General features: G+C 41.2%; 1 protein-coding gene across 1 annotated transcript; it reads left to right on the forward strand.

Annotated features, from left to right (window-relative positions):
• On the forward strand, positions 1-24,632 carry pias2 (protein inhibitor of activated STAT, 2). The gene is given in 15 exon segments (XM_062384981.1): positions 1-41; positions 7,783-7,813; positions 7,815-7,968; positions 8,341-8,428; positions 8,539-8,589; positions 10,480-10,570; positions 10,657-10,791; positions 10,917-11,022; positions 15,980-16,053; positions 18,789-18,949; positions 19,896-20,029; positions 20,154-20,334; positions 20,905-21,041; positions 21,128-21,165; positions 21,856-24,632. Coding segments are annotated over 15 exon segments (1,641 nt in total). The 3' UTR covers positions 22,075-24,632.
• Positions 24,633-25,139: the final 507 nt, after the last annotated feature.

A 25,139-nucleotide genomic window follows, 5' to 3' on the forward strand; every position in this document is an offset into this window, starting at 1 on the left:
ATGACCGGTTGGACAAAATGGCGAAGGATGAGGAGTTACGGGTAGGCGAAAAACAATAACACTGATCATGATTCACTTTGACAAGCAATACAACCAGTACTGATAGAGTGTCATTTATAAAACATAGTATATAACGTCCCGAGTTGATGGGAGAAAAATGTAGTGCACTGCTAACAAGTAAGATTCCTTTCATATCAGATCGTTTACGCTTCGGCACGTAGCTTAAATGCTAACAGTCGTCACTACATTGACTCCTGTTTATCCAAAGGAATTTAAGGCATTCTTTTAACAGATAAGTAATCTTAGGTATCCCCGTGCTGTGGAGTTCACGTCACGAGACTACAGCCCGTTAAGTCATAGTTAATGTTAAGGTACCTTATTATCGTAAAGTCACCGTGTTATATTTAGAAAATCTCAGACGTGTACAACAAACTATTCAAATTTACAGAAATGCTGACGGGGAAGACTATAACACTCAAAAGAGAAACACCCGTTTCTACGAAGGTGGCCAAACCCAGATTTATTGACTATATATTTAACGGTACTAGTAAGCTGGTTTGAATGTTGGTCTGTTGAAGCCCTGAATGTCTTGTCCGTGCTTATAGGGAGCGTGTTCGGCAGAGCAAACCAGTGCACCGTATTTCAATGAGAGAGAATACGAAACTGTGAATATGAACAGGAGATTTATTAACAGCACAGTACTGACATTACTGAGATGATTCATCACGCTTTGGTCCCATGTTCTCTAGGATCTTAATTTGTAATATGATCGACCTGTAATAATGCGAAAAAAGTTTAGAAACTTGTATCAGGGTCTGCACATGCATTCAGTTCTCAAATTCCGACAATGAATCAAAGTCTCCATAAATAGCCAAGGCTATTTATATATTAAACAAGCGTCTTAACAAATTACTCGCATATACACACAGACACAGCCACTGATGTCTCTTCCGCTTTAGTTTAAATGTTGATTTGTTTGAAATGACAGCCGCAATATCAACAATGATAACCATAGTGATCAATACTTTTTTTGTGAGTAAAATCTTTCATTAAGTGCCTAATGCAAATGATCGACACAGAAGGGAGCAGTTAATTTTTTTTGTCTGTAAAATATAACCCTTTTACGGTCCAAACATGTTTTGAAAAGACCCAAAATGAACACTGTAAGCGCACTTCTTGATTAATATATCAGCGATCACTATATTCGGTTTCCACTAGGTCTGCACGTTATTACGAAAACATACAATATATGACATGATATGATATAGAGCTTAATTAGGAGGGGCTGTGGTCTAGTGGCAGAAACTTGGACTATGGGCAGAGAAGGGCTCTGGTTCGTCTCTTGTTCGACTCCACGGAGAGACGACAAAAGACAAACCTGGATTGATCTGTCCAAAAATCCAAGAATCTCTACCCTGTCTAGTGCCCCTGAGCAAGGCACCTTACTCCCCCAACATCTGCTCCCGAGCGCCGTACATGGTCGCTCACTGCTCTGTGTGTCCTGCACCAGATGGGTTAAAAGCAGAGATTAAATTTCCCTACCTGAATGAGTGTGCCTTTGCATGTGTTTGTGACTATTAAATGCATCTTAGTCTTAATCTTAATATACATTACCTCAATGCACTTAACATTGAAAGTGGAGACCTTAAAAACTCGTTCATTAATCGGAAGAAACCTCTAGAAGAACCAGACTCATTGTGGGCAGCTATCTGCCTAGTTAGGGCTGCAACTAACAACTATTCTGATAGTCGATTAATCCATCAATTATTGAAACGATTAATTGACTAATCAGATTATGAATCACACAAATTCTCAAATGCTCTTATTAAGCCAACAGCTTTTAAATTTAGCTTGAGGTTATCCACATTTGGTGACTGAAAATAATGCATCAAAATAAAGAAAATAAAGATCAATACTTCAAAAATGTCTTTTAATAAACTTAGCTGCATATTAGGGTACTATTGATACAATGACAAAGAAAAATCAAGTTTTTGTTCATTTAAAACAAAGGACAGGCAAAGCACTAATATAATAATTTTTTTAATTCAAGTTTCCCTTGTTCCTGTGAACCAATACCAGGCCAAGTGCCGATACTTAAAATAAATAAGTATCCATTTTATCTGTGAACAAAAGGACAGGGAAAGTATTGGCAATAAAAACATCAACAAACGTAACTACAGTCTTCTTCAGACTGCATAATTGTGCTTAAAGAAGACGTTTGTCAGGCAATAGGATAACATAATGCATTTAAACTCGTTAAAATAAATATTTAAACCATATTTTAATATTCTAGAATCCTGCGCACAGGTATATGTTTATATAACAGGCTATCTTACAGAGGCGAGCCTGCATCTTCTCTGTACTGTGTTAAACGTGCCTCCTCTTCAAATGTTCGTGTCCTGCTTCCATGGAAAGCAAGGTCCATCTTACATATATTGCAGATAGTTTTTTTTCAGGCTATGTTCAGGGTGAAAATCTACCATGTTGGAATGTTTTAAGTCTAACCTTAAATTTAGAGATGGTGTCGGCCTTCCGTACCCAGATTGGGAGCTGTTGCCACAGGAGAGGAGCCTGATAGACAAAGGCTCTACCTACTATCCTGCTCTTACAGATTCTTGGAACCACAAGGGAGCCTGTGTTTTGGAAGCGAACTGATCTTCTAGGATAATATGGTGTTATGAGCTCTTTAATATAGGAAGAGGCTTGATTGTAAGGGCTTTGTATGTGAGGAGCAGGATGTTGAATTCTATTCTGAATTTTAAAGGAAGTCATTGTCGATGTTCCTAAATTTCACAATAATCTCAAGGTGGAAGAAAGCTGTCCTGGAGCCTTGTTTTATCTGTGGGTCAAATAACATGTCATTGTTAAACAAAACTCCAAGGTTCCACACAGTGTAGCTAGGGGCCAAACTAACATCAGCCAAGTAGGTCTATCTGGTCTGACGTTTAGGGCCAATTACAGTAAGACGTTCTGGGTCATCCATGCCTTAATGTTCTTGAGACATTCCTGAAGTTGAACTAAGTTATAAGATTCATCAGGCTTCTTAGATTTCTACAGCTGGGAGTTGTCTGCGTACAAAAATGAAGTGTATGTGGTGCTTTCTGACGATGTTGCCTAAAGGGAGCGCATGTTCATTGACCACAGACAGCTCCACAGCCAGGAAAGGGCACACACACAAGCCGCAGTGCAGACACCATTGAGCAATGCACAGCTCCACTAAGTCCACCTACAGTATTAATTTGTGTAACGAATAATACATACTGTACATGTTTGGACAGGGGGTGCACAATATATCGAAGGTCTATTGCCACCGGATATCAACTTGAGCGAAAGACTGGAAACTTCTAGTAATCACATTAGCCCCAAGTCAGATTCATTTGTATGAGCCGTTGATTATATAAAATAATTGTAAGCTTATTTATGATCCTAGAACCTGAGAGAAGTATATCTGTAATTTACTTCTCCTCTGTGTGTCTATCATTTGCACTGTGCGCTACGTCAAACCAAACAAGATTTGTATGGAGCTGGTCTCCTCCGGTTACATACACTTACTAAGTTTATAAAGTCTATGATTTTACCTAGACAGACTTTGTACATGTGTGTGATATGACACTTATCAGACAGTAACTTAATGTGGTAAATAACATACAGTAAAGGAGACAAAAAAAAAATTTTATACTAATATTCTTGCTCAGAACATTAACAAAAATTATACTACAATATACATGCAAAGCATCTGAGAGGACATCAACACATCAAGGTAAATCCAATTGGGAGCATTACTCGTGTACATATTTGCTTAGATTTTAAATGATATTTCAATTTAATTTAAAAAAGTGTTTCTGAAAACTATAGGGAGTTTATTCCAGATTTGGGATGCTCTCACGGAAAATTCTGAATTGCCATATGTACTGTGTCTGTATGGAACATAACCGTCTCCTCTGGTTACTGACCTTGTTAACCTCCAGTTCTTATTCTTAGTTGTAATGTAAACACTTCCTCCAGGAGGAGGAGCTAGACCATTAGGCATTTTAAACATCAGGCATATATCTGTATAGTGTTTGAAGCTGTCCATACTGAATAAATTATACTTAAAAAAATTATGTTCCAATGATGGTAACTGTTTGGCTTTTTATCAAGGACTTTCAGTGTTTGTTTATAAAGTGATTCAACTGGTCTTAAGGCCTGTCTCCAGTTTGAGACCAGCTTGACATACAATAATTAAAATGAGAAAGTACATTGCATGTTTAATTGGGCTCCCTGTAGCGAAAAATACGGTTTTATAATCCTAAAATTAGATAATCCAAATTTAACAGTTTTTACTACTTAGTTCACATGTTTTTTAAATGTTAAGTGAGAATCCAAAATTATGCAAAGGTATTTAAAATTAACCACAACGGTTATGTGTTTCCCGTTAATATACTTTTTACACCCAGATTAACATCTGGGTGTATGGTTCTATTGGACCTTTTGGAAAAATACGTGCAAATGTTATACTAAGGTTGCGCTGCCACCCACAAACACTAGTCATAGCTTATTTCTGATAAATTTCTGACTTACTTCAGCCATGAAAAAATAAAACTATCATCTGCATGCACTTGAACATCCACTTGTAGACAAATAGGTGGCAGGTTATTAATGTATCACTGAACCAAAGAGGTCCCAATATTGATCCTTGGGGAACGCCACAATAATTATAGAGCACACTGGCTACACCCCATATGAACTTTTTGACCTCTGAGTTTAATAGGATTGTATCCAATTCATTGCCTCACTAGAAACATATGAAGACAGCTTAGTAAGAAGCACATTATGGTTAACAGTATCAAAGGCTTTTTTTTTAAATCCAGAACTACTGCACCAACATCACCATATAAGTCCAGTTTTGATTTAATACGCTTAACTGAAACAGCTATTTGCTCATTTCTGATTCCAAATTTCATCTGATAAAACATGTTGCTTTTGTTAAAATGAGAAGTCAAATGCTTAGCAACCTATTTTCAAGCACTTTTGTTGTTCAATGAGGGCAAAATCAGGGTTCAGCCTCTTGCCCAAGGACACTTCGGCATGCAGATGGGGAAGACTGGGGATCAAACTACCGACCGTCAGGTTGGAGGACGACCGCTCTATCCCTCAACCACAGCTGTCCACAAGTTTATTCTCATCTGTATGAACTGAACTTTGAACTCGTTCTTTTTAAGTGTGAACTGGCTCAACATTGCTTCTACAGTTGGGCTCAGATTCAGATTTCACATCCACATTTAATTGTCTACTATACTCCTATATACTATATTTGCTTAAAAAAAAAAGGGCAAAGGCTATGAAGCCTCAATTGTTTCTGATGAAGGTTCTTTGAGTTGGATTTAATACAAATACCACCATCCTATGTTTGCTCAGAGGCACATCAAAGAGACAGCCACATTAAATAATGGTGTTTTACCGTGTCACGATCACAGTCAGGACTCAGTGTTAAAGTGACCGTAGTGACACGCAAACATGATCCGTCACCATCGAATAATAACTAAACACATGATTCTTAGTTTGTCACCTGGGCTAATGACTGTCATCCCAGGTTCAGTCCAAGAGAGGAATACCTAAAACCTCCCATTAGTTAGAAGGAAGGAAGCCTCTTGGATGATGAGTGAAATGTCTTCAATGATCTAAAGCAATTCCTGTTGCCTATGTACACTTGTACATCTTCTGAAGGTACCATAACCTGGATGACTGAGAATCTTCCCACATCTGAATCTAAGGAGCTATGTTTAGTTGAGTTTTCTCCCTGAAATTCACAATCTGTTTACCTACTGTATGATTGCATTGTTTCTTTTATTGGATTTAAACCATTTTAGGAGAATAATGTTCAGCAAATTAAATTCTCTCTTGGTATGACAGATTTCCATCACTTTGATAGAGGCCATGTATTAGATCAGTGTCGATATACACTCACCAGCCACTTTATTAGGCACAACGGTTCAATTGCATCTTAACACAAATAGCTAATCAGCCAATCACATGGCAGCAACTCAATGCATTTAGGCATCTAGACGTGGTGAAGACGACTGGCTGAAGTTTAAAATGAGCATCAGAATGGGGAAGAAAGGGGATTTAATTGACTTTGAACGTGGCATGGTTGTTGGTGCCAGGCGGGCTGTCTGACTATTTCAAAAACTGCTGATCTACTGGGATTTTCATGCAGTACCATCTCTAGGTTTTACATAGGATAGGAAGAGAAAATATCCAGTGAGCAGCAGTTGTGTGGACGAAAATGCCTTGTTGATGTCAAAGGAGAATGGGCAGAGTGGTTCGAGATGATAGAAAGGCAACGGTAACTCGAATAATCACTTGTTAAAACCAAGGTATGCAGAATACCTTGAAGCAGATTGGCTACAGCAGCAGAAGACCACACCGGGTGCCACTCGTGTCAGTTAAGACCAGGAAACTGGAGTACAATTCGCACAGGCTAACCAAAATTGAAGAGAAGATTGGAAAAACGTTTCCTGGTCTGATGAGTCTCGATTTCAGTTGCGACATTCAGATGGTAGGGTTAGAATTTGGCGTAAACAACATGAAAGCATGGATCCCTCCTGCCTTGTATCAACGGTTCAGGCTGGTGGTGGTGGTGTAATGGTACGGGGGATATTTTCTTAGCACACTTTGGGCTATTTAGTACCAATTGAGCATCTTTTAAATGCCACACCTGGTTGAATCTATACTACGAAGAATTAACGCAGTTCTGAAGTCAAAAGGGGTCCAACCCGGTACTGGCAAGGTTTACCTAATAAAGTTGCCAGTGAGTGTATGATTCTAACTTCAAAGGTCAAAAGCTTACTTAACATAATTCATCTCTGCATTGTGTTTTTTTTGCTTGTCATTTTATGCACTTCGGTGGTGGTAATTGGCATAATCGATTTGATTCTTAGTTGCATCAAGATGCAGACAATTCTGCATTGAGACACTGCAGAGACAAACCATAGAAACAGAACATAGTCGATTCATGTTTTCCGCTAGTTACATTTTTTTAAGCGATGTCCGGTCTATGCATAATAGAACCACCGCTGCTTCAGGATCAGGACTAACATAATTTAAAGGTCTGGTCGTCTTTTACCATGTCAATGTCTCCTGTCTGAGTGTACTACCTTCAATCTCCCACTGATTTTAGCGCACTTTACACTCTAACACTAATCAGAAGTTATTAGGACCCAAATAGTAATGGCATTTACTTTATGTTTGTCCATTAGCTTCAGAGTTTAATAGGCAAGTACTTAATATGCTAGACATAACACACAAACATTCAGGACATCAGTGTTAAAGTGACCACAACGATCCGGATTCAAGATGTGACAACATCTATAAATGCACACACCCACCCAGAGGCTGCAGACAGCAGATAATACTTCCGTCAGATTATCACAATACGCATTTTTTTTTTACTTCATCGTTGCAGAAGAAACAACGCGCCGATTATCAACGTAATTAATAATTCAGCAGGTTTTATAAAGATAAGCTCTGAATTTGAAAGAGGAGAGGAGCCAAATCTCTTGTTGACCAGTGATGTAATGCTCCTCAATGGTGGCCAAGTGGGTCCACCCTGAAACAGTAAAGGCTAATGTGTTGGCTAGTTACTCGGCCACTTAGGTCAAATTTGTCAGTGTTTGTGTATAAATACAGATATGTAACTCTTGTTTCTCATTGATTTCTCTGTTGTTGTTAGCTTAAAAATTGTTTCTGTTCTGTTGATGAACTGCTCATATCTTTAAGTGTCATTGAAATCTCTGTTAACAGGAATCAGGCCTGTGAAAAACACTTCATCCTGTCTGGTGAAACAGCCTGCCTTGATGCAAGACATAAAAACCAACATGAATCTCCAGCAGCCATCACCTCTCATCCCCCCTGTCCACCCTGATGTGCAGATGAAGCCCCTGCCCTTCTATGATGTACTGGATGTCCTAATCAAGCCTTCAAGTCTAGGTCTGATCTATTTTCTTTCTCTTTTTATTTTAAATAACTCTAGATTTTGCCATCATGACTTGCACATATGATGTATGAAGTGTACTATACAAAAAGAATCATGTTTTAGTTGCGTTTTGTTCCCAATTAGCAACAGTAAACATTTAAAATGTATCCAACAAGAAATTATTTTATTTTATAATTATTTAATTACTAAGATGTAACTTGTTCTTGTCAACTTCCTTTTTCAAAGGGTTCATTATCACAGACGAAAACCGAACAAGTGAGAAATCACAAAGAGGGGCGACCCCTTTTAACTAAGTTGTCAGAACAATAATAATAAAAGAATCCAGATTCTTTTCCAATACGTAATGTCATAATTTGTGTCTCCAGGAGCAAGTACTACACAGAGGTACCACCAAGAAAAATATTTTATCTTTGCCTTGACACCACAGCAAGTTCGAGAAGTTTGCATATCCAGGTAGGACTGATAAATAGCTCAGTAATTAAACAAATACTCAGAGACACATGTCTGTGTGTGATGTAACTAATTAAAATGTTACTGACTCAATGGTCAACCTTTTTTTTCAGGGACTTTCTGCCAGGTGGCAGGCGGGACTATATGGTTCAAATTCAACTGAGGTGGGAATGGTCCAAGTTCTTGAAATTTTTTACAACTTAGAATCTGAACTAAGAAACGCAAACAAATCAAAACTTTTAAAATCATGTACAATAGTTTGATTAGTGTTTTCTTGAAGATCGAACCAATTCCTGTTCCATAAAGGTATTCACTAGTGCTACCAAAATCAGGTGCTATAATTGAGGGCGGCAACGCTAAAAATATGTTTTCATCAATATTATTGTGTAGAACATTCTCAATTTAAAGATGCATTGTGATTCATTTCATAGCAGTGGTCCACCACTGCATGATTATTACTGCTGCTGCTTCAGGATTACAGCAGATGGATATTAAAAGGGATAGTTCACCAAAAAATTTAAATCTACTTATCTCCTCACCACCGATGGCGGTGTGGGTGATGTGTTTGAGTCAACAAGACACTTTTGGAGTCTCAGGGTTCAACAGTGTTTTCAGCTTAGGCACCCATTTCTTCAGATGTAATACAGGGGAAAGAAGCACAACATGCCTCCATACTTCTCAGGTCCGTTCATCCAAGTCTCCATGTGCCTCCGTTGAGGCTGGCAGAGGAAATTTACAAGTATGCTTAAAGTATGGTGTAAATGATGCTTTGAATTTGAATGTCGGGGTTTGCGGACACTTGGATGAAACCACACAAGCAGTATGGAGGCATGTTATGTTTTTTCGGTTGTTTAATTATATCTTAATAAGAGGTCACGATTGTCTTCAATCTCCAGATGTGAGACTCTAGAAGTGTATTGTGGAATCAAACACTTCACCAACCCCTCCAGTGATGAGAAGATAATGATAATTTCATTTCATTTTCATTTTCATTTTCATCAGGAACTAACCCTTTAAAGGTCTAGTATCTTGTTAGAGTGTCCACCCTCCTCACTACCCAGCCGTCACACATTCACATTCTAACATATACATCAAAAGTAATGAGAAGTTATTTGGACTTAGTATTTTATAGGGGTGGGAATTGGCAAAAATGTGACAATTTGATAGTATTACGATATTTGGGCCACGATTCAATATAATGCGATACAGCAAGTATTGCAATTCGATTCTGCAATATATTGCGATACATGTCCCCCATATTATTCAAAGGCATTACAAAAAATTAGGAAAATAAGACTGCTCAACTCACTTCAAATGTCACATTGAATTCTGTGAACAACATTGTCTTCTACACATTAACTGAAGTGCAAAAACAAAGAAAGGGTAGTGCAAAACCTTTTCCTTGAACATTCAGGACAGAGGACCTTTGCAAAATATTTTCTGAATAGGAGACCTCTCATATGAACGCTGAGCTCCCAGCACATAACTTAAAATTATTGAAATACAATACAGTAACATAAAGCAGACATAATAGAGTAACATAAACCTGAGAATAGTCTTATAAATAAGAGTCATTTAGAGCTTCAATCAAATTGAGAAAAATAAACAAATGTGTACTGCATAGAGTCCAGTCCAGTTGGCTGCAAGGTCATGAACCAAAATGTTAAATTCATTTGGGAATATTGGCATTTTTGTTCAGAAAAAGGAGTTGGTCAACACGCTCAGATGTTAAAGTGCTCCTCTAGGCCGTTACTATATCTCCTGCAGTGGAGAACACCCTTTCAGCAGACACACGTGCCTGGAATGCTCAGGTATATTTTGAACTCTGAAACTCTCTTCGTCATGGTTTGCCAGCCAGGGGCTGTTACATATATAATCAAATATTGCAAATTTTTTTAAATAAAGTATAAAAAATATACATATAATATAGAAAAATATATAAATACTTTGTGCTACTGTATCAATATAATTGCGTGCGCAAAATATCGCGGTACCAAACAGAATAGATTTTTTCCCCCTACACTAGTATTTTATGACCGTTTCTGTGTTTTCAGGTTTTGCTTGTCAGAGACAAGTTGCCCTCAAGAGGATAATTATCCCAACAGTCTTTGTATAAAAGTCAATGGGAAGCTGTTTCCTTTGCCAGTAAGTGCTTGTGTTATGGCGCAGTTCCAATTTAAGAACAATCATGTTGCCTACGTTTCTAAACTCAATATGTTTTACTCCTGTAGGGGTATGCACCACCACCCAAAAATGGTGTGGAACAGAAGAGACCAGGAAGACCTTTGAACATTACCTCGCTTGTCCGACTATCATCTGCAGTACCCAATCAGATTTCAGTCACATGGGCCCCTGAAATTGGAAAAGTGAGGAGAACTTAATTGGAATCCTTTTTTTTGTTGCTTTTCCTCTTCTCTTTGAATGATTGCATCATAGTTCGGCTCAATAACTGTTTTCTCAACTAAGGTTTTTTGATCCTATGGTTTTTCAGACCTATTCTATGTCTGTGTACCTGGTGAGACAGCTAACATCACCGCTGCTGCTGCAGAGGCTGAGGATGAAGGGCATCAGAAACCCAGACCACTCCAGAGCATTAAGTAACTATTGAATCGACCACTATGACAGTGTTTCCTACAAGATGAAAGTTAAATAGAAGTTGAATGCACTAAGTGTTAGTCGCTTTGGATAAATGCGTCTGCCAAATGACATAATGTGATGTAAAAATAGCAGCAGTCTGAGCAGTCAAGTCTGCAGGGTTCGTACGGTCATGGAAAACCTGGAAAAGTCATGGAATCTTAAAAAGTGTTTTTCCAGGCCTGGAAGAGTCAAGGAAAAAAATTATCTCCTAAAAATTTCGGAAAAGTCAAGGAAATTTGTTATATTCATATCTTCATGTCGTTCATTTTAGGGATGGGCATAATTAATCGACGGTCGATGAATTGATCATTAAGAATTTTCGTCGATGACATTATTTTTTCATCGATGAAAACTATTGCATGTTCGCTATGTGGCAGGTTGTTGGAATATCAGAGTTGCCCTGAACGCAAGGATATTAGCAGCTGGAGGAAAAAGCCTGAAGCTAGCCTCCGCTGCTCGCTCGGCTTCTTATCCGCACACTGACCGTTAGTCCACATGGAAGGGAACCAGGACAGTCCCGGGTCTGAGTGAGGGGTTCCGGGAGTGAGGGCGTGACAACAACCGGACTGAGAGGTCGAGACCCGTCAAATCCAGCTAGCTCTCATCATCTAGCTTTTTTCTCATCGAGGCTTACGACTACAGCAGCGCATATTTTCAAGTGTAACCACTGAATCCCGTTTAACTGCCACAAGAGTTGTTCATCTAGTAATAAAGATCTCAATGAGGAAACACGCTGTGTTTTTTCTATTTTCACTGCTTTTTAATATAGCCTATAAAAAGTTAATTTTAATATTAAAATATTAGTGATTAATCGAAAGTCTATCATTAATTCTCCCGACGATAGATTAAGACAATTTAATCAAATGCCTATCCCTAGTTCATTTCCGCTGAGTTTTAAATAATTCATATGCTTTTAAAGAAATACGCTCAAAATATAAGCAGGCATACTTGGGTTTGTCATTTAAGGTATACTGTATGCCTTGGAATTCTAATTGTTAGTTTAAATAGTACATTTTGTCACTTTTTGGCGTATTCACAGAGATTTCACAAAATGTTCTCACTCACTCACTCACTCACTCATTGTCATCCGCTTATCCGGGGTCGGGTCGCGGGGGGAGCAGCTCAAGCAGGGGGCCCCAGACTTCCATTGACCAGCTCTGACGGGGGGGATCCCGAGGCGTTCCCAGGCCAGTGTTGAGATATAATCTCTCCACCTAGTCCTGGGTCTTCCCCGAGGTCTCCTCCCCACTGGACGTGCCTGGAAGACCTCCCAAGGGAGGCGCCCAGTGGGCATCCTTACCAGATGCCGAACCACCTCAGCTGACTCCTTTCTAAGTAAAGGAGCAGCGGCTCTAATCCGAGTTCCTCACGGATGACTGAGCTTCTCACCCTATCCCTAAGGGAGACGCCACGCCAGAGAAAACTCATCTCGGCCGCTTGTACCCGCGATCTCGTCCTTTCGGTCATCACCCAGCCCTCATGACCATAGGTGAGGATAGGAACGAAGATCGACCGGTAGATCGAGAGCTTTGCCTTGCGGCTCAGCTCTCTTTTCGTTACAACGGTGCGGTAAAGCGAACGCAATACCGCCCCCGCTGCTCCGATTCTCCGGCCATCTCACGCTCCATAGTACCCTCACTCGCGAACAAGACCCCGAGGTACTTGAACTCCTTCACTTGGGCTAAGGACTCATTTCCTACCCGGAGTAAGCAATCCATCGGTTTCCTGCTAAGAGTCATGGCCTTAGATTTAGCGGTGCTGATCCTCATCCCAGCCGCTTCACACTCGGCCGCCAGCCGATCCAGTGGGTGCTGAAGGTCACAAGCCGATGATCCAATGAGGACCACATCATCCGCAAAAAGCAGTGACGAGATCCTCAGACCACCGAACTGCAACCCCTCCCCACCACGACCACGCCTCGATATCCTGTCCATGTATATCACAAACAGGATTGGTGACAAGGCGCAGCCCTGGCGGAGACCAGCACCCACTGAGAACGAAACTGACTGGCTGCCGAGGACCCGAACACAGCTCTCGCTTTGGGAGTACAGAGATTGGATGGCCCTGAGAAGAGACCCCCTTACCCCATACTCCCACAGCACCTCCCACAGTTTGTCCCGGGGTACCCGGTCATACGCCTTCTCCAGATCCACAAAACACAAGTGGACCGGATGGGCATACTCCCAGGCCCCCTCCAGGATCCTTGCGCGAGTGAAGAGCTGGTCCGTAGTTCCACGTCCGGGGCGAAAACCGCATTGTTCCTCTTCAATCTGAGGTTCGCCGATCGGCCGAACCCTCCTTTCCAGCACCTTGGAGTAGACTTTACCAGGGAGGCTGAGAAGTGTGATACCCCGGTAATTGGTACACACTCTCTGGTCCCCCTTTTTGAACAGGGGAACCACCACCCCGGTTTGCCACTCCTTTGGCACTGCACCCGACTCCCACGCGATGTTGAATAGGCGTGACAACCATGACAGCCCCTCAACACCCAGAGCCTTTAGCATTTCTGGCTGGATCTCATCAATCCCTGGGGCTTTGCCACTGCAGAGATGTTTGACTACCTCAGTGACCTCCACCAGGGAAATTGACGACGAAACACCATCAACCTCGAGCTCTGCCTCCAACATAGAGGGCGTGTTATTCGGATTCAGGAGTTCCTCAAAGTGTTCCTTCCAACGTCCGACGACCTCCTCAGTTGAGGTCAACAGAGTCCCATCCTTACTGTACACAGCTTGGATGGTTCCCCGTTTCTCCCTCCTGAGGTGCCGGATAGTCTTCCAGAAACACTTTGGTGTCGACCGAAAGTCCTTCTCCATGGCCTCTCCGAACTTCTCCCACACCCGCTGCTTAGCCTCCGACACGGCAGCAGCTGCAGCCCTTCGGGCCTGTCGGTACCCTGCAACCGAGTCCGGAGTCCTCCAGGATATCATATCCCGGAAGGCCTCCTTCTTCAATCGGACAACTTCCCTGACCACCGGTGTCCACCACGGTGTCCGAGGGTTACCGCCCCTTGAGGAGCCTAAGACCCTGAGGCCACAGCTAGCCACCGCAGCTTCAGCAATGGAGGCTTTGAACACCGCCCACTCTGGCTCAATGCCCCTAACCTCCACAGGAATGCCAGAAAAACTCCGCCGGAGGTGTGATTTGAAGATACCTAGGACGGGGGCCTCCTCCAGACGTTCCCAGTTCACCCGCACTACTCGTTTGGGCTTACCAGGTCTATCCGGAAATTTCCCCCATTCCCTGATCCAACTCACAACCAGATGGTGGTCGGTTGACAGTTCCGCCCCTCTCTTTACCCGAGTGTCCAAAACATGCGGCCTCAGATCAGATGACACAATCACAGAATCGATCATTGATCTTCGGCCTAGGGTACTCTGGTACCAGGTACACTTATGAGCACCCTTATGTTCGAACATGGTGTTTGTTATGGATAATCCATGACTAGCACAGAAGTCCAATAACAAACGACCGCTCGGGTTTAGATCAGGGAGGCCGTTCCTCCCCAACACGCCTCTCCAGGTGTCTCCATCGTTGCCCACGTGGGCGTTGAAGTCACCCAGCAGAACTACGGAGTCCCCTACTGGAGCCCCATACAGGACTCCATTCAGGGTCTCCAAGAAGGCCGAGTACTCTGAGCTGCTGTTTGGTGCATACGCACAAACAACAGTCAGAGTTTTCCCCCCTACAACCCTTAGGCGCAGGGAGGCGACCCTCTCGTCTACCGGGGTAAACTCCAACACCGCGGCGCTCAGCCGGGGATTTATGAGTATCCCCACACCCGCCCGGCGCCTCACGCCCTCGGCAACTCCGGAGAAGAATAGAGTCCAACCCTTATCCAGGAGTACGGTACCAGAGCTGAGACTGTGCGTGGAGGTAAGCCCCACCAGATCTAACTGATTGCGCTCCACCTCCCTCACAAGCTCCGGCGAGGTGACGTTCCACGTCCCCAGAGCCAGCTTCTGCCGCCCGGGTCTGGTCCGTCGAGACCCCTGACCTTCGCTGCCACCCATGTGGCTGCGCACCCGACCCCAACGGGTCTTCCCACAGGTGGTGGGCCCATGGGATGAAGAGAGGGGGGGTGCCACGTAGTTTGTTCAGGCTATGCCCCACCGGGCTCCGTGGCAAACCCGGCCACCAGGCGCTCGCCATCGAGCCCTCCGTCTGGGCCTAGCTCCAGACGGGGGCCCCGGGCTTCCTCCGGGCCGGGTCACATCTCCTCTTTTTTTGTTATTCATTGAGGTTTTTTTAACCATTCTTAGTCTGGCCCCTCACCTGAGACCACTCTGCCATGAGAGACCCTACCAGGAGCACAAGGCTCCAGACAACACAGCCCTCAGGTTCATTCAGGGACACGCAAACCTCTCCACCACGATAAGGTGACGGTTCCAGGAGAGGCAAAAATGTTCGGTCATGGAAATTTGGTTTAAAGTTTTTGAAAAGTCATGGAAATCCATTGGACAAAATGTGTATGAACCCTGAGCATGAGCTTTTCACACTTGAGTAGAGGTTTTCACGAGAGCTGCAACAATGATTAATAAATTTGTTGATTAACTTAACATTGACACTGACATTTCTACAGATTACCTACACAAATTAACAGCTAGAATGTAGCTGGAGAAATGTAGCATTGGATTCCATTAATTCCTTAACTCAAATATGTAGACCAAGTTTCCTGCATAGATGTTCATGACATAAGTGAATGCAGGTAACTGCAGAAAGCTGACTGCATGGCTTTCTGGCAAACTGCCCTAAGGCCACGGCCTGCAACTATTTGTTTCATGAGAAGCAATAGTTTAAGAAGCTATGGTTATGAGTTCTTGTTGCTCTTTACCTTCTTTTGCATTTGGTGTAGTTAATTGTCTCTTGGTGAATATTTTGCCTATTCTATGTTCTCTTCTGCTCTCTGTGTTCCAGTTAAAGAGAAGCTGACCGCAGATCCAGACAGTGAAATTGCTACAACAAGTCTTCGGGTCTCACTTATGTGTCCGGTAAATTAAGCATCTTTGTGGAATCTTATGTGATCATGGCAACCCTCAAATTGATCTGACCGTGTAAATTGACTGTGTATGTATTGTGTTCATGTATCAGATCAGGATAAGGCTGCGAAAGCATCAGCTGCTGTTGGAAGTTTAAAATCTCAAATGCATAACAAAGTGAAATGCACTAAAAGTGGAGCATACTGGATTTTTTTATTGTCACATTTAATGGTCGTATAACATAAATTTATATATAAGTGTTGTTTGTGATAATAGTCTGTTAATATGTCACTACCAGTATTGACATACATTAGTTTCAAAGTTTGGAAATGGATTTGTGTCAGAACCAAAAAACCTGAAAGTGACAGCTTTTATTCTCTATTTATGGCAATTTCATCCTTAGAAATTACTCAGTTGAGATTGCAACTCATGATGGTCTTGGGAAATGTTGTCAATTAAGTGAGTACAACAATGTATGTGAGTGGGTCATCACTCGTCACTGCTGGTTTTTGGGGCTCTATCACATGTGAATTTGGGATTTGTCAAAATCCATTTAATTTAGTTGAAACAAGTGCTTGCTGGATATTGTCCCCTCAAACAGTCACAAGGGATTGGCCTTGAAATGTTCCCCTAGGAGTTGGGACACCACTCGCTACGTCATCAGCAGCCAACCAACATTATTGTGGTGGCAAACAATATCAACTAACATTATTATATTAACAACTGTTATCAACCAACATTATAACTGGCTGTTTTCAGACATCACCTCTGGGTAGAATTCTGAGAATTTGCCTCGGAGTTTGCCTTTCACACATGTACAACACAGCGATACGGTTCTTTGCGCAGATGTATTCACAACAGCATCAAATCCTCCGCATTATTCAAGCGAGAGGGGGAGTAGCCATGTGCAGCAGACAGATGCAGGAAGTGACGTATAAACTCAGTTTCGTAGATCACGCAATAGTAGGAGTCGATGGGATGAAATAGTCGTTTGCTGCACCTCCCAGTGTGCCTGGTGTCATCAACACATCTGCTTTTAACCCCTCCTGGTACCCTTGTTTCCATGGTAATCCAGCTGTTCTGTACACACATCAACATCTTCTGGATTTCTACCGACGTTATACTAGGAGGTCAGGATGATAAAGTCGGTAGAAAGTGCGATCTCAAGCAAATGTCAGAGCACGTGTATTTTGACCCCCTCCGGAGAAAATACAGAGGGTCTGTGGAGTCCAGTGCATGTCTGATAGCAGCTATAGTGACACATCTGACCACTTTGCGGGACAGACTGATCTATTGATCAATATGCAGGCAGCACCTAACCCTAACCCATTGGCTATTTCAATGTATCGTTAGTCATGTCCATAGAAAGCATATCCCAGCAGCAAAAAAGTGTGTCTTTTCAACTTTTCAAACTTCTTATTAGGGACACTGGAGTAACAAGTGTGAAGCCTGAAACATGCTTCTGCGACTGCATCTGCGTCTTTTCACGCCGCCGTGGCGCAAGACTCGTTTTCATTTATGCTTCCCCAACCGTTGCGCGTCTTACAAAGCAATTCCGCGCCAGAACACTAGGCGGAGTAATGCTTTTTGTCGAAGACGACCTGAGAGACGCCTTCTTTGTCGGTGTGGCAATCGTTGTTGACTGTTTATTTACCTTCTACCAGTCGTGTTCTCCATTACAAACACACGGTGAACCATGGCAGAGAGTGTATTCACGATTCCAACCGAACAACAATTGATTGAGATGGAGCTGCTGGACATTGAAGAGAAACTTCTTATAATAAGTCATCAGGAAAAGCGACTGGAGAGGAGACGGAGGCGTAGTTGGTCTGTAGGGCCATTAAACGTACTCGGACATCGACGGGTTATAAAGGACTCATATTTTCGGACCTCTTCCGACAGGAGTTCTTCGCGGTTGTCCATTCTTCTTTTTAAAATCTTCCGTTGTTTCTGCCTGTATTATGGGGCATGAAACCGGAAATGCAGCTCCAGAAGGGATGTAGAGCAGACCAATCACAGCCTTGCGGGCTGAGTGAGCTTGCGGAGCTTTGCCGTAAATTTTAGAAAAGTGGGGCGACGCCCGTCAGCACGTAAGAAGGGATACATAAGCACGTAAGGGACCTGGAAGGGCTTTTGCGCTTACGGGCCCATGAAAACGCAGAAGCATGTTTCAGGCTTTACTCTAGTTGAGACTAGAGTGACTTTCTCTACAGTTTCTACAGCCAGCCCCCTAAGAACGCCAGAGAATGTCTGAATGTGAGAATACAGCTGGAGAACCTCTGCAGGATTCAACATGTTCGAGTGTTTGTCTCGATGTTTCCCACATGCAACAGATGCGGGGGGATAAAAAGAATACTAACATTGTAGGCTGAAAAAGTAGTACCTTACAAATAGAAGACACAGACAAAAATGTAATGAGAGGAGAGCTTTTAGTTATGAGGGCTGACATTTGTGTTATGCTGTAAACCAAACGTGATATCTGCAGCATTGTATATATGTAACATCCTCCCAGTGCCTGCTGCGTCACCCCTCATCCTGACGTGAGAATCTCCAGCTGCGTTGTTTATTTGTGAAAGGCAAAAACAGGAGAAAGTCGGGAGGCAATTGTACTGACATTCTCTGGAGTTCATGTTTGAAATTGACTTCAGAAAGAACGCCACCATTCAGACGCTCTATTAGTCCTACTAGTTATGGAAAGATCCTTCATAATTTTTTTTTGACCGACTTAAATGTGTCTTGTCCTCCAGCTGGGTAAGATGCGACTCACAGTACCATGCCGGGCAGTGACCTGCTCTCACCTGCAGTGTTTTGATGCTGCCCTCTACCTACAGATGAATGAGAAGAAACCCACCTGGATCTGTCCTGTGTGTGACAAGAAGGCTGCATATGAGAGTCTTATCATTGATGGGTTAGTTAAAAAAATCAGGCCACACACATACCATGACATAATAGTTATTGCTGTGGCCGTGGTACAGGTTTTGGCAGATTTAACAGTTAGTCATGTGCAATAGTCATCAAATAATTCAAACAATTTTAACATGTAAGATTTATTGTACATTTAAGTAGTGGTGAGTAGCAATGACTGCATTACAATTATTTAATTTCAATTTTAAAGTAATAATTAAAGATATGTTTTTTATGTGGCTCGGCTGTGGCTGAGGGGTAGAGCGGACTTCCGCCAACCTGAAGGTCGGCAGTTCGATCCCCAGTCTTCCCCACCTGCATGCCGAAGTGTCCTTGGGGATGATGCTGAACCCCGAATTGCCCCTAATAGAATAACAAAGTGCTGCTAATATATGCACAGTATGAATGTGTGTGTGTAAATGTAAAACTGTACTGTTAAGAGCTTTGAGTGGTCATCAAGACTAGAAAAGCGCTATATAAATACAAAACCATTTACCATATGTGACAGGTAATGTCTGGTCAAAATTTAATTTTACAGATATCTATAATTATTTATGTCACATGTTTAAAAAGGATTGTGGCTATTACAAATGTTTGTTTCCGATTTCAGATATCAACAATGTAATTTTGACATGTCAAGAAACCAATCTACAAATGTTTTCATAATTTGAGTAACAATTTACTCGATTCTGTCAACAGAAACATCAACAAAGTGCTGCAAATATTTATTTTTGACATTCAAACTATGGCACTTCGACCCGCAACGTAAGCAGTGAAACTCACCACTGAGACACGCTGCTCACTCAGGCAGTGTGGCACCTCTGACCTGGTAACATGGTCACCTGAATGAAAAGCCTTTTTTTCCTAGTTGAGCTTACGCAGCTAGATTAGCTTAGCTTGTATCACCAGTTATTGCACAATTATCTATTGTGGAGTTTTTTATTCTTCAGTTTATTCTTGGAAATCCTGAACGACTGCTCAGATGTGGATGAAATCAAGTTTCAGGAGGATGGAACATGGTGTCCCATGAGACCAAAGAAAGAAGCGGTCAAGGTCCCATCTCAGTCAGTTCCAAAAATTGACAGTAAGTATGTAAGTTCTGTAGAAGTTTTAAGCCGATCCAAATGACGAACACAATTATTTTCGGAACAATTCACATAGAGCTTTGTTGTCCTAAAACAATTTAAATGTTCCTTCTTTTACCTCAGCTCCTTTGCGCCTGTCGTCAGTGGTGCCCCATTCTACTGAGCCCAGCTCCACCAAGAAGGCTGATGTGATTGATCTTACTCTGGAGAGCTCCTCATCTGATGATGATGAGGCAGACACAGACCCTCCAATGAAGAAACATTGTGTTTACATTTCCAATAATGAGGAGATTCATGCGAAGGGGTAAGTAATGCTATTTTGTAGAACAAGAGGCAGAGCAGCTTATAGCAACTTTGTTCTCTATCTGTGCTTGAAATAAATAAAGTCATGGAAAGTTGTTATATTCATATATTCATGTCTTTCACTTAGGCTGAGTTTTAAATAGTTAATATGCTTTTAAAAGAAATACACTCAAAATATAAGCAGGCATACTCTAATACTAATTGAAAAGTTCGGTGGGGAAGCATGCAGGATAATGCACTCTGCTAGGGAAGTATAGATTTAACCATGCTGGGCTACCATGGGTTACAACAGACAAAGACCACAATCAAACGTCTCATTCATTTGTGTCATTTAAGCTATACTGTATGCTATGAAATTCTCATTGTTACCTTAAATACTAAATTAAGTAACTTTTTCACGTATACACCAAGATTTCACAAAGTCATGGAAAAGTCATGCAAATCCATTGCTCAAAATGTGTATGAACACTGTAATAAGATCTGGAGCACATAGCTGCAGACAGACCTTTGTTCTGTAACAACTACTGTTTCGATATAAAGCATGTCATCAGAGATTGCTGTTTTGTCTCAGAGTGTTGACCTACCAGCCCACTGTGCGCATGCCGAATGTCCAGTCCCTGGACCCGGCGTATCTGACCTCTACGCTCGCTGACTATGCAGTCCCCTTCCATCCTTCTACTCTGGCTACCATCCCCACAGACATGCAAAGTGAGTCAGCTGGGTAGTTTGACTGTCAGTATTGTCAGGAACAAGTGGTGCTGTTATTAAACACTTGAATGTTTCTTATCTTTTAGGTCTGGATTTGTTTTCCTTAATTCAAGCAGATCCTCAGGTATGTTTTTTTACTACTAAAAGCGGCATTATGCCTGACTGCTAGTTTATATTAATTGAATTAGGAGGCAACAGCAGAGAACAGCCTCAAATTGCTGTTTATAGTGGGAGTGTCCTATACTACCTCAGAGATTTTTTCAAAGCCAAATTCTTTCACACACATTGTAGGATTTGTATAGGTCTAGTCTCCACATTTGCATATGGTAAGTGAGTGTCAGTAAAGACTGTCAGTTCCCGAAAGCCCTTTGAAAACAGTTCACTGGCTCACTGAGATTTGTCCTGTTATTCCCAAATGTCAATCCGACTGTGGTTGAGAGATCTTTTGAGTTGAAAGGCACAAGGACAAATTAGTTGCTCTTTTTTTGCTCAACAGGCAGTTAACATTACTATTGCTATGTTTCACAGAGTTGGTACGTCAGTATGATTTGTCCCATTTGTTAGTGTTTGTGGTCACTAATTCAATGTAAGCAACCAAGCACTTGTGTGTGTCTGGCAATGTTAAAACAAGTCACACAAGTTTGCCAATTCGCCATTTAATGGATTGATGCAAAATTCAAAATAGTCTGCCAGATATCATTTTTATTCTGTTGTGTATTGGATGCAGTGTTTGTGTGTGCTGTTTGATTAGTGATATTGTTTACAATATGGTTTGTTTTAGTTCAGCTTTGAACAGTTATTTTTTCCTGCTCAGCATTACAGACCTCAGATGTTCCTGGATAACCTGACCAGCAGTATGCAAAGTGCAGCTGCAGCCAGCACAAGCTCAGCCTTGGTCTCTTCCAGCAGCCACTATGACACCACCACCCACACCGCCAGCTCCATCCACGAAACCCGGATCATCACAGGAGGAGGTGGAGGTGCTAGACGAGGAACTGATAGTGGAATATCAGATATCATTTCACTAGACTGAGCCATGTCTCACTGGACCTTTTTAGGCCTGTTTTGGTGGCCTTTTTTATACAGGACATAACATATGATGAACAGGTACATCACATGCTCAATTTTCAAAACTGGTATACACGATCACTTCGATGGCCTCAGTATTTTTTTGCCCAGTTTCATCTTCTGCCTATACATTTGTTGATGATAAATTGTCAGCTGTCAGTTTCTCCAGCCCTTAACAATGATTCTTGTTTGGTGTCATACACTTGATCATTAGATAAAATGTATACTGATTTGTTTACTTACATGAACATGTATGTCTGACTACAGTCTATTCAATTGTGTGCCTCATTAGCATGGGAGAGAGTCAGGCTGAACACAGTTGACGGGTTTGTTTCACTGTTTTTATTGTATCTGCTGGCTTTTTAAAGCCCTGTTTTACCTTCCATTCAACCTGATGGAAGCATGGACGGCTGTGGTTTTAGGCTCATGACATTACAGCTTTCATGTTATACCAATGTTACATTTCTTTTTTGGTTCCATTGAAATTAAGACAGAGCAATAATAATTTAACTAGTGTTAATCAAAGTTGTTAATATAGTTCATATAATGATTCCACTTGGTCCATATCACTACTACTCTGCTCTGTTCTACTTTTGTATCAATTTATTAGCATACTGCTCCTATAGGAGTTGTTCAAAATGTTATATAACATAATTGTTTTCTTTCGGATTTTCAGATGGACATGAGTCATGTTTTAATGCTGCCTTCATGTGGTTGTGGCTTAAAGTACATGTGAACGCCTCCCTTTTGATGGATTTACAACAATCGGGGGGGGCAAGAAGCTATTTTTTTTGTTGAATGGAAAGTTTGTCTTGAAATTTGTTGTTTAGTCTTTTGTCTGAATTTTATAATATGTTGAAGGAAAATGTTAATATTACAACAGTTTTCATCTGTCACTATGTCAGTTAATTTCCTGCAATGTTTGGAAACGCTTTCCAGCTTGCTTAATTGTTAATCGTTATGTTAACCTGAGCCTCCATGTTTTTATCGCCTGGCAGCATTGCTCTCAAGAACACTTGAATGCCATTATGTACATGACTTCCCACTTTGTATCAACAAGCTCACAAGTTCCATGTGAAGGAAGCATATGTACTGAGCTGGAGTCTGTGATTAGCCTAGCTTAGCATGAAGATTGAAAGCAAGGGGAGTCAGCAAGCATGATTTTCCACTACACAAAATTATGATTAACAACACCAGATAAGCTCATGTTTCTCATTAGTTTGCTCCTTACTCAATTTATATATGTAAGAACCATACTTTGTTGTTCTAGTGGGATTTAGGTGCTACCCCCTGCTACCAGTGTTCATGCTAGACCAAACACATCCAGACTCAAAGTCTGTATCTAACCCAAAGACATGAGATCCATATCCATCATATCATCTATTTCTTGGAAATTGTCTAAAAGTTTATTTCCCAAAATACTGAACTGTGTTAAAAAAATTCTGACAAATCAGTGTATCAGCTTTGACAAGTATGAAAATAATTTTTAGATCATGTGAAGTATGAAGGTAATGCTGCCAAAATTCTGACTTACTAAAAGTCCACTTTGTAAATCTTCTGGATTTTGACCTCTTCTTTTTGCCTGGGGTTGAATGTTTGATGCTTTATGTTCTCAATAGAAATTATATTGACATTTGCTTAGCATGAACATCTACACTACACAACAGTAAGGGTTAGGGTTAGCTACAAAACTACATCATCTGGATCGCTTACTGTTTTTATTGACTCCATCCACGAGTAGCTCAATCTCAGGGAACTACACTGTTAATCTGGGCTTGACAAATTCGTGAAGTAAAGTACAGACACATAAATAACACTTTCAACATATCTGTCTGTGATGATTGTCTGCACAGAATTTAGCATATGTTTTGAAAAATCCCAGATACGTTTTTCAGAGTCCATTTTACTTTGTATAGTGCACACAAAGGAAAGTCTTAATTTGAACTAGTATGAAAACTGACTGTAAAGATGTTACTAGATTATGTTCACCTTCATTATAATGGTATTAAGGCACAAATCTGAGCGACAACTTAAAATCTGGATATCTAATACCAAATCCGCTACATGAAGACATTTTGGAAGGTGAGAAAATTACTTTTAGTTTTCTTGACTCAACACGAAACAATTAACATTGTGTAATAAGTTAAACAAAGTTCAGCAACACAAAGTCTTTCCCCACATGTGCCACACCTTTTTTAGTGAAGAGATTTTACAGAGGCTACCGTTTTACTGATGGGACCATTACCTGCAGGCAGATATTGGTACTGTGGATCTATGTGTTTTTGTGTTATTTTGGACTCTTAATACTTTGTAGATTTTGAAACACAATCCAGAAAAGAACCATGTTTCATTTCTGATGCCATCTTGACGAACTCAGTAAAATTAAAAAGCTTTTTTTATTTTGTTCAAATAGTTATTAGAATGATTCATGACGAATTTGTTTTTGTTTTCTTGTGTCTGTGAACCTGAAGCATTTTGAGCTTTGGTAATGTATTTATTGTATTAAACCTTTTCTTTACTCTACTCAGTTATAATCTGTTGCCCTTGGAAGTCTTGCAACAAGTGTTATTTTCAGGACATTTTGACATGTCTGTTTTACCCAAATGCTGTCTTGTCAGATTAGAAGGTTTAAATATCAGTTTAGTCTGGTTTAGAGAAAGTTGAAAACGTAAAGGGACAGCTCACTTAACTATCCAAATCGTTTTTTTTCTACTTAAGGACTTACATTCCAGTCAAACCAAAAGAGATTTCACCAGACAAAGAAAAGGGCTCCTCTCTTATTCCACAGGGGGGCAGTACAACCTCAGTCAGTGACCACTACTCGTAACACTAACAGATACAATTTGTACATTGCTGAAATAAGCCCAAATCACACATGTTATATTGAATGTCATGCAGTGATGTTTTCTTTTTCTAACCCTAACCCTTTTCTTCTATCCATTTCGGTCCAAACTAACTTCTAACATTTGTCATTATGGTCCAAGACAAATGGCTGATCCAGATGAGCTGGAGTCAGAAACGGTGCAATAT

The sequence above is a fragment of the Platichthys flesus genome, chromosome 3, assembly GCF_949316205.1.
Source record: "Platichthys flesus chromosome 3, fPlaFle2.1, whole genome shotgun sequence".
Taxonomy (NCBI): Eukaryota; Metazoa; Chordata; class Actinopteri; order Pleuronectiformes; family Pleuronectidae; genus Platichthys; species Platichthys flesus.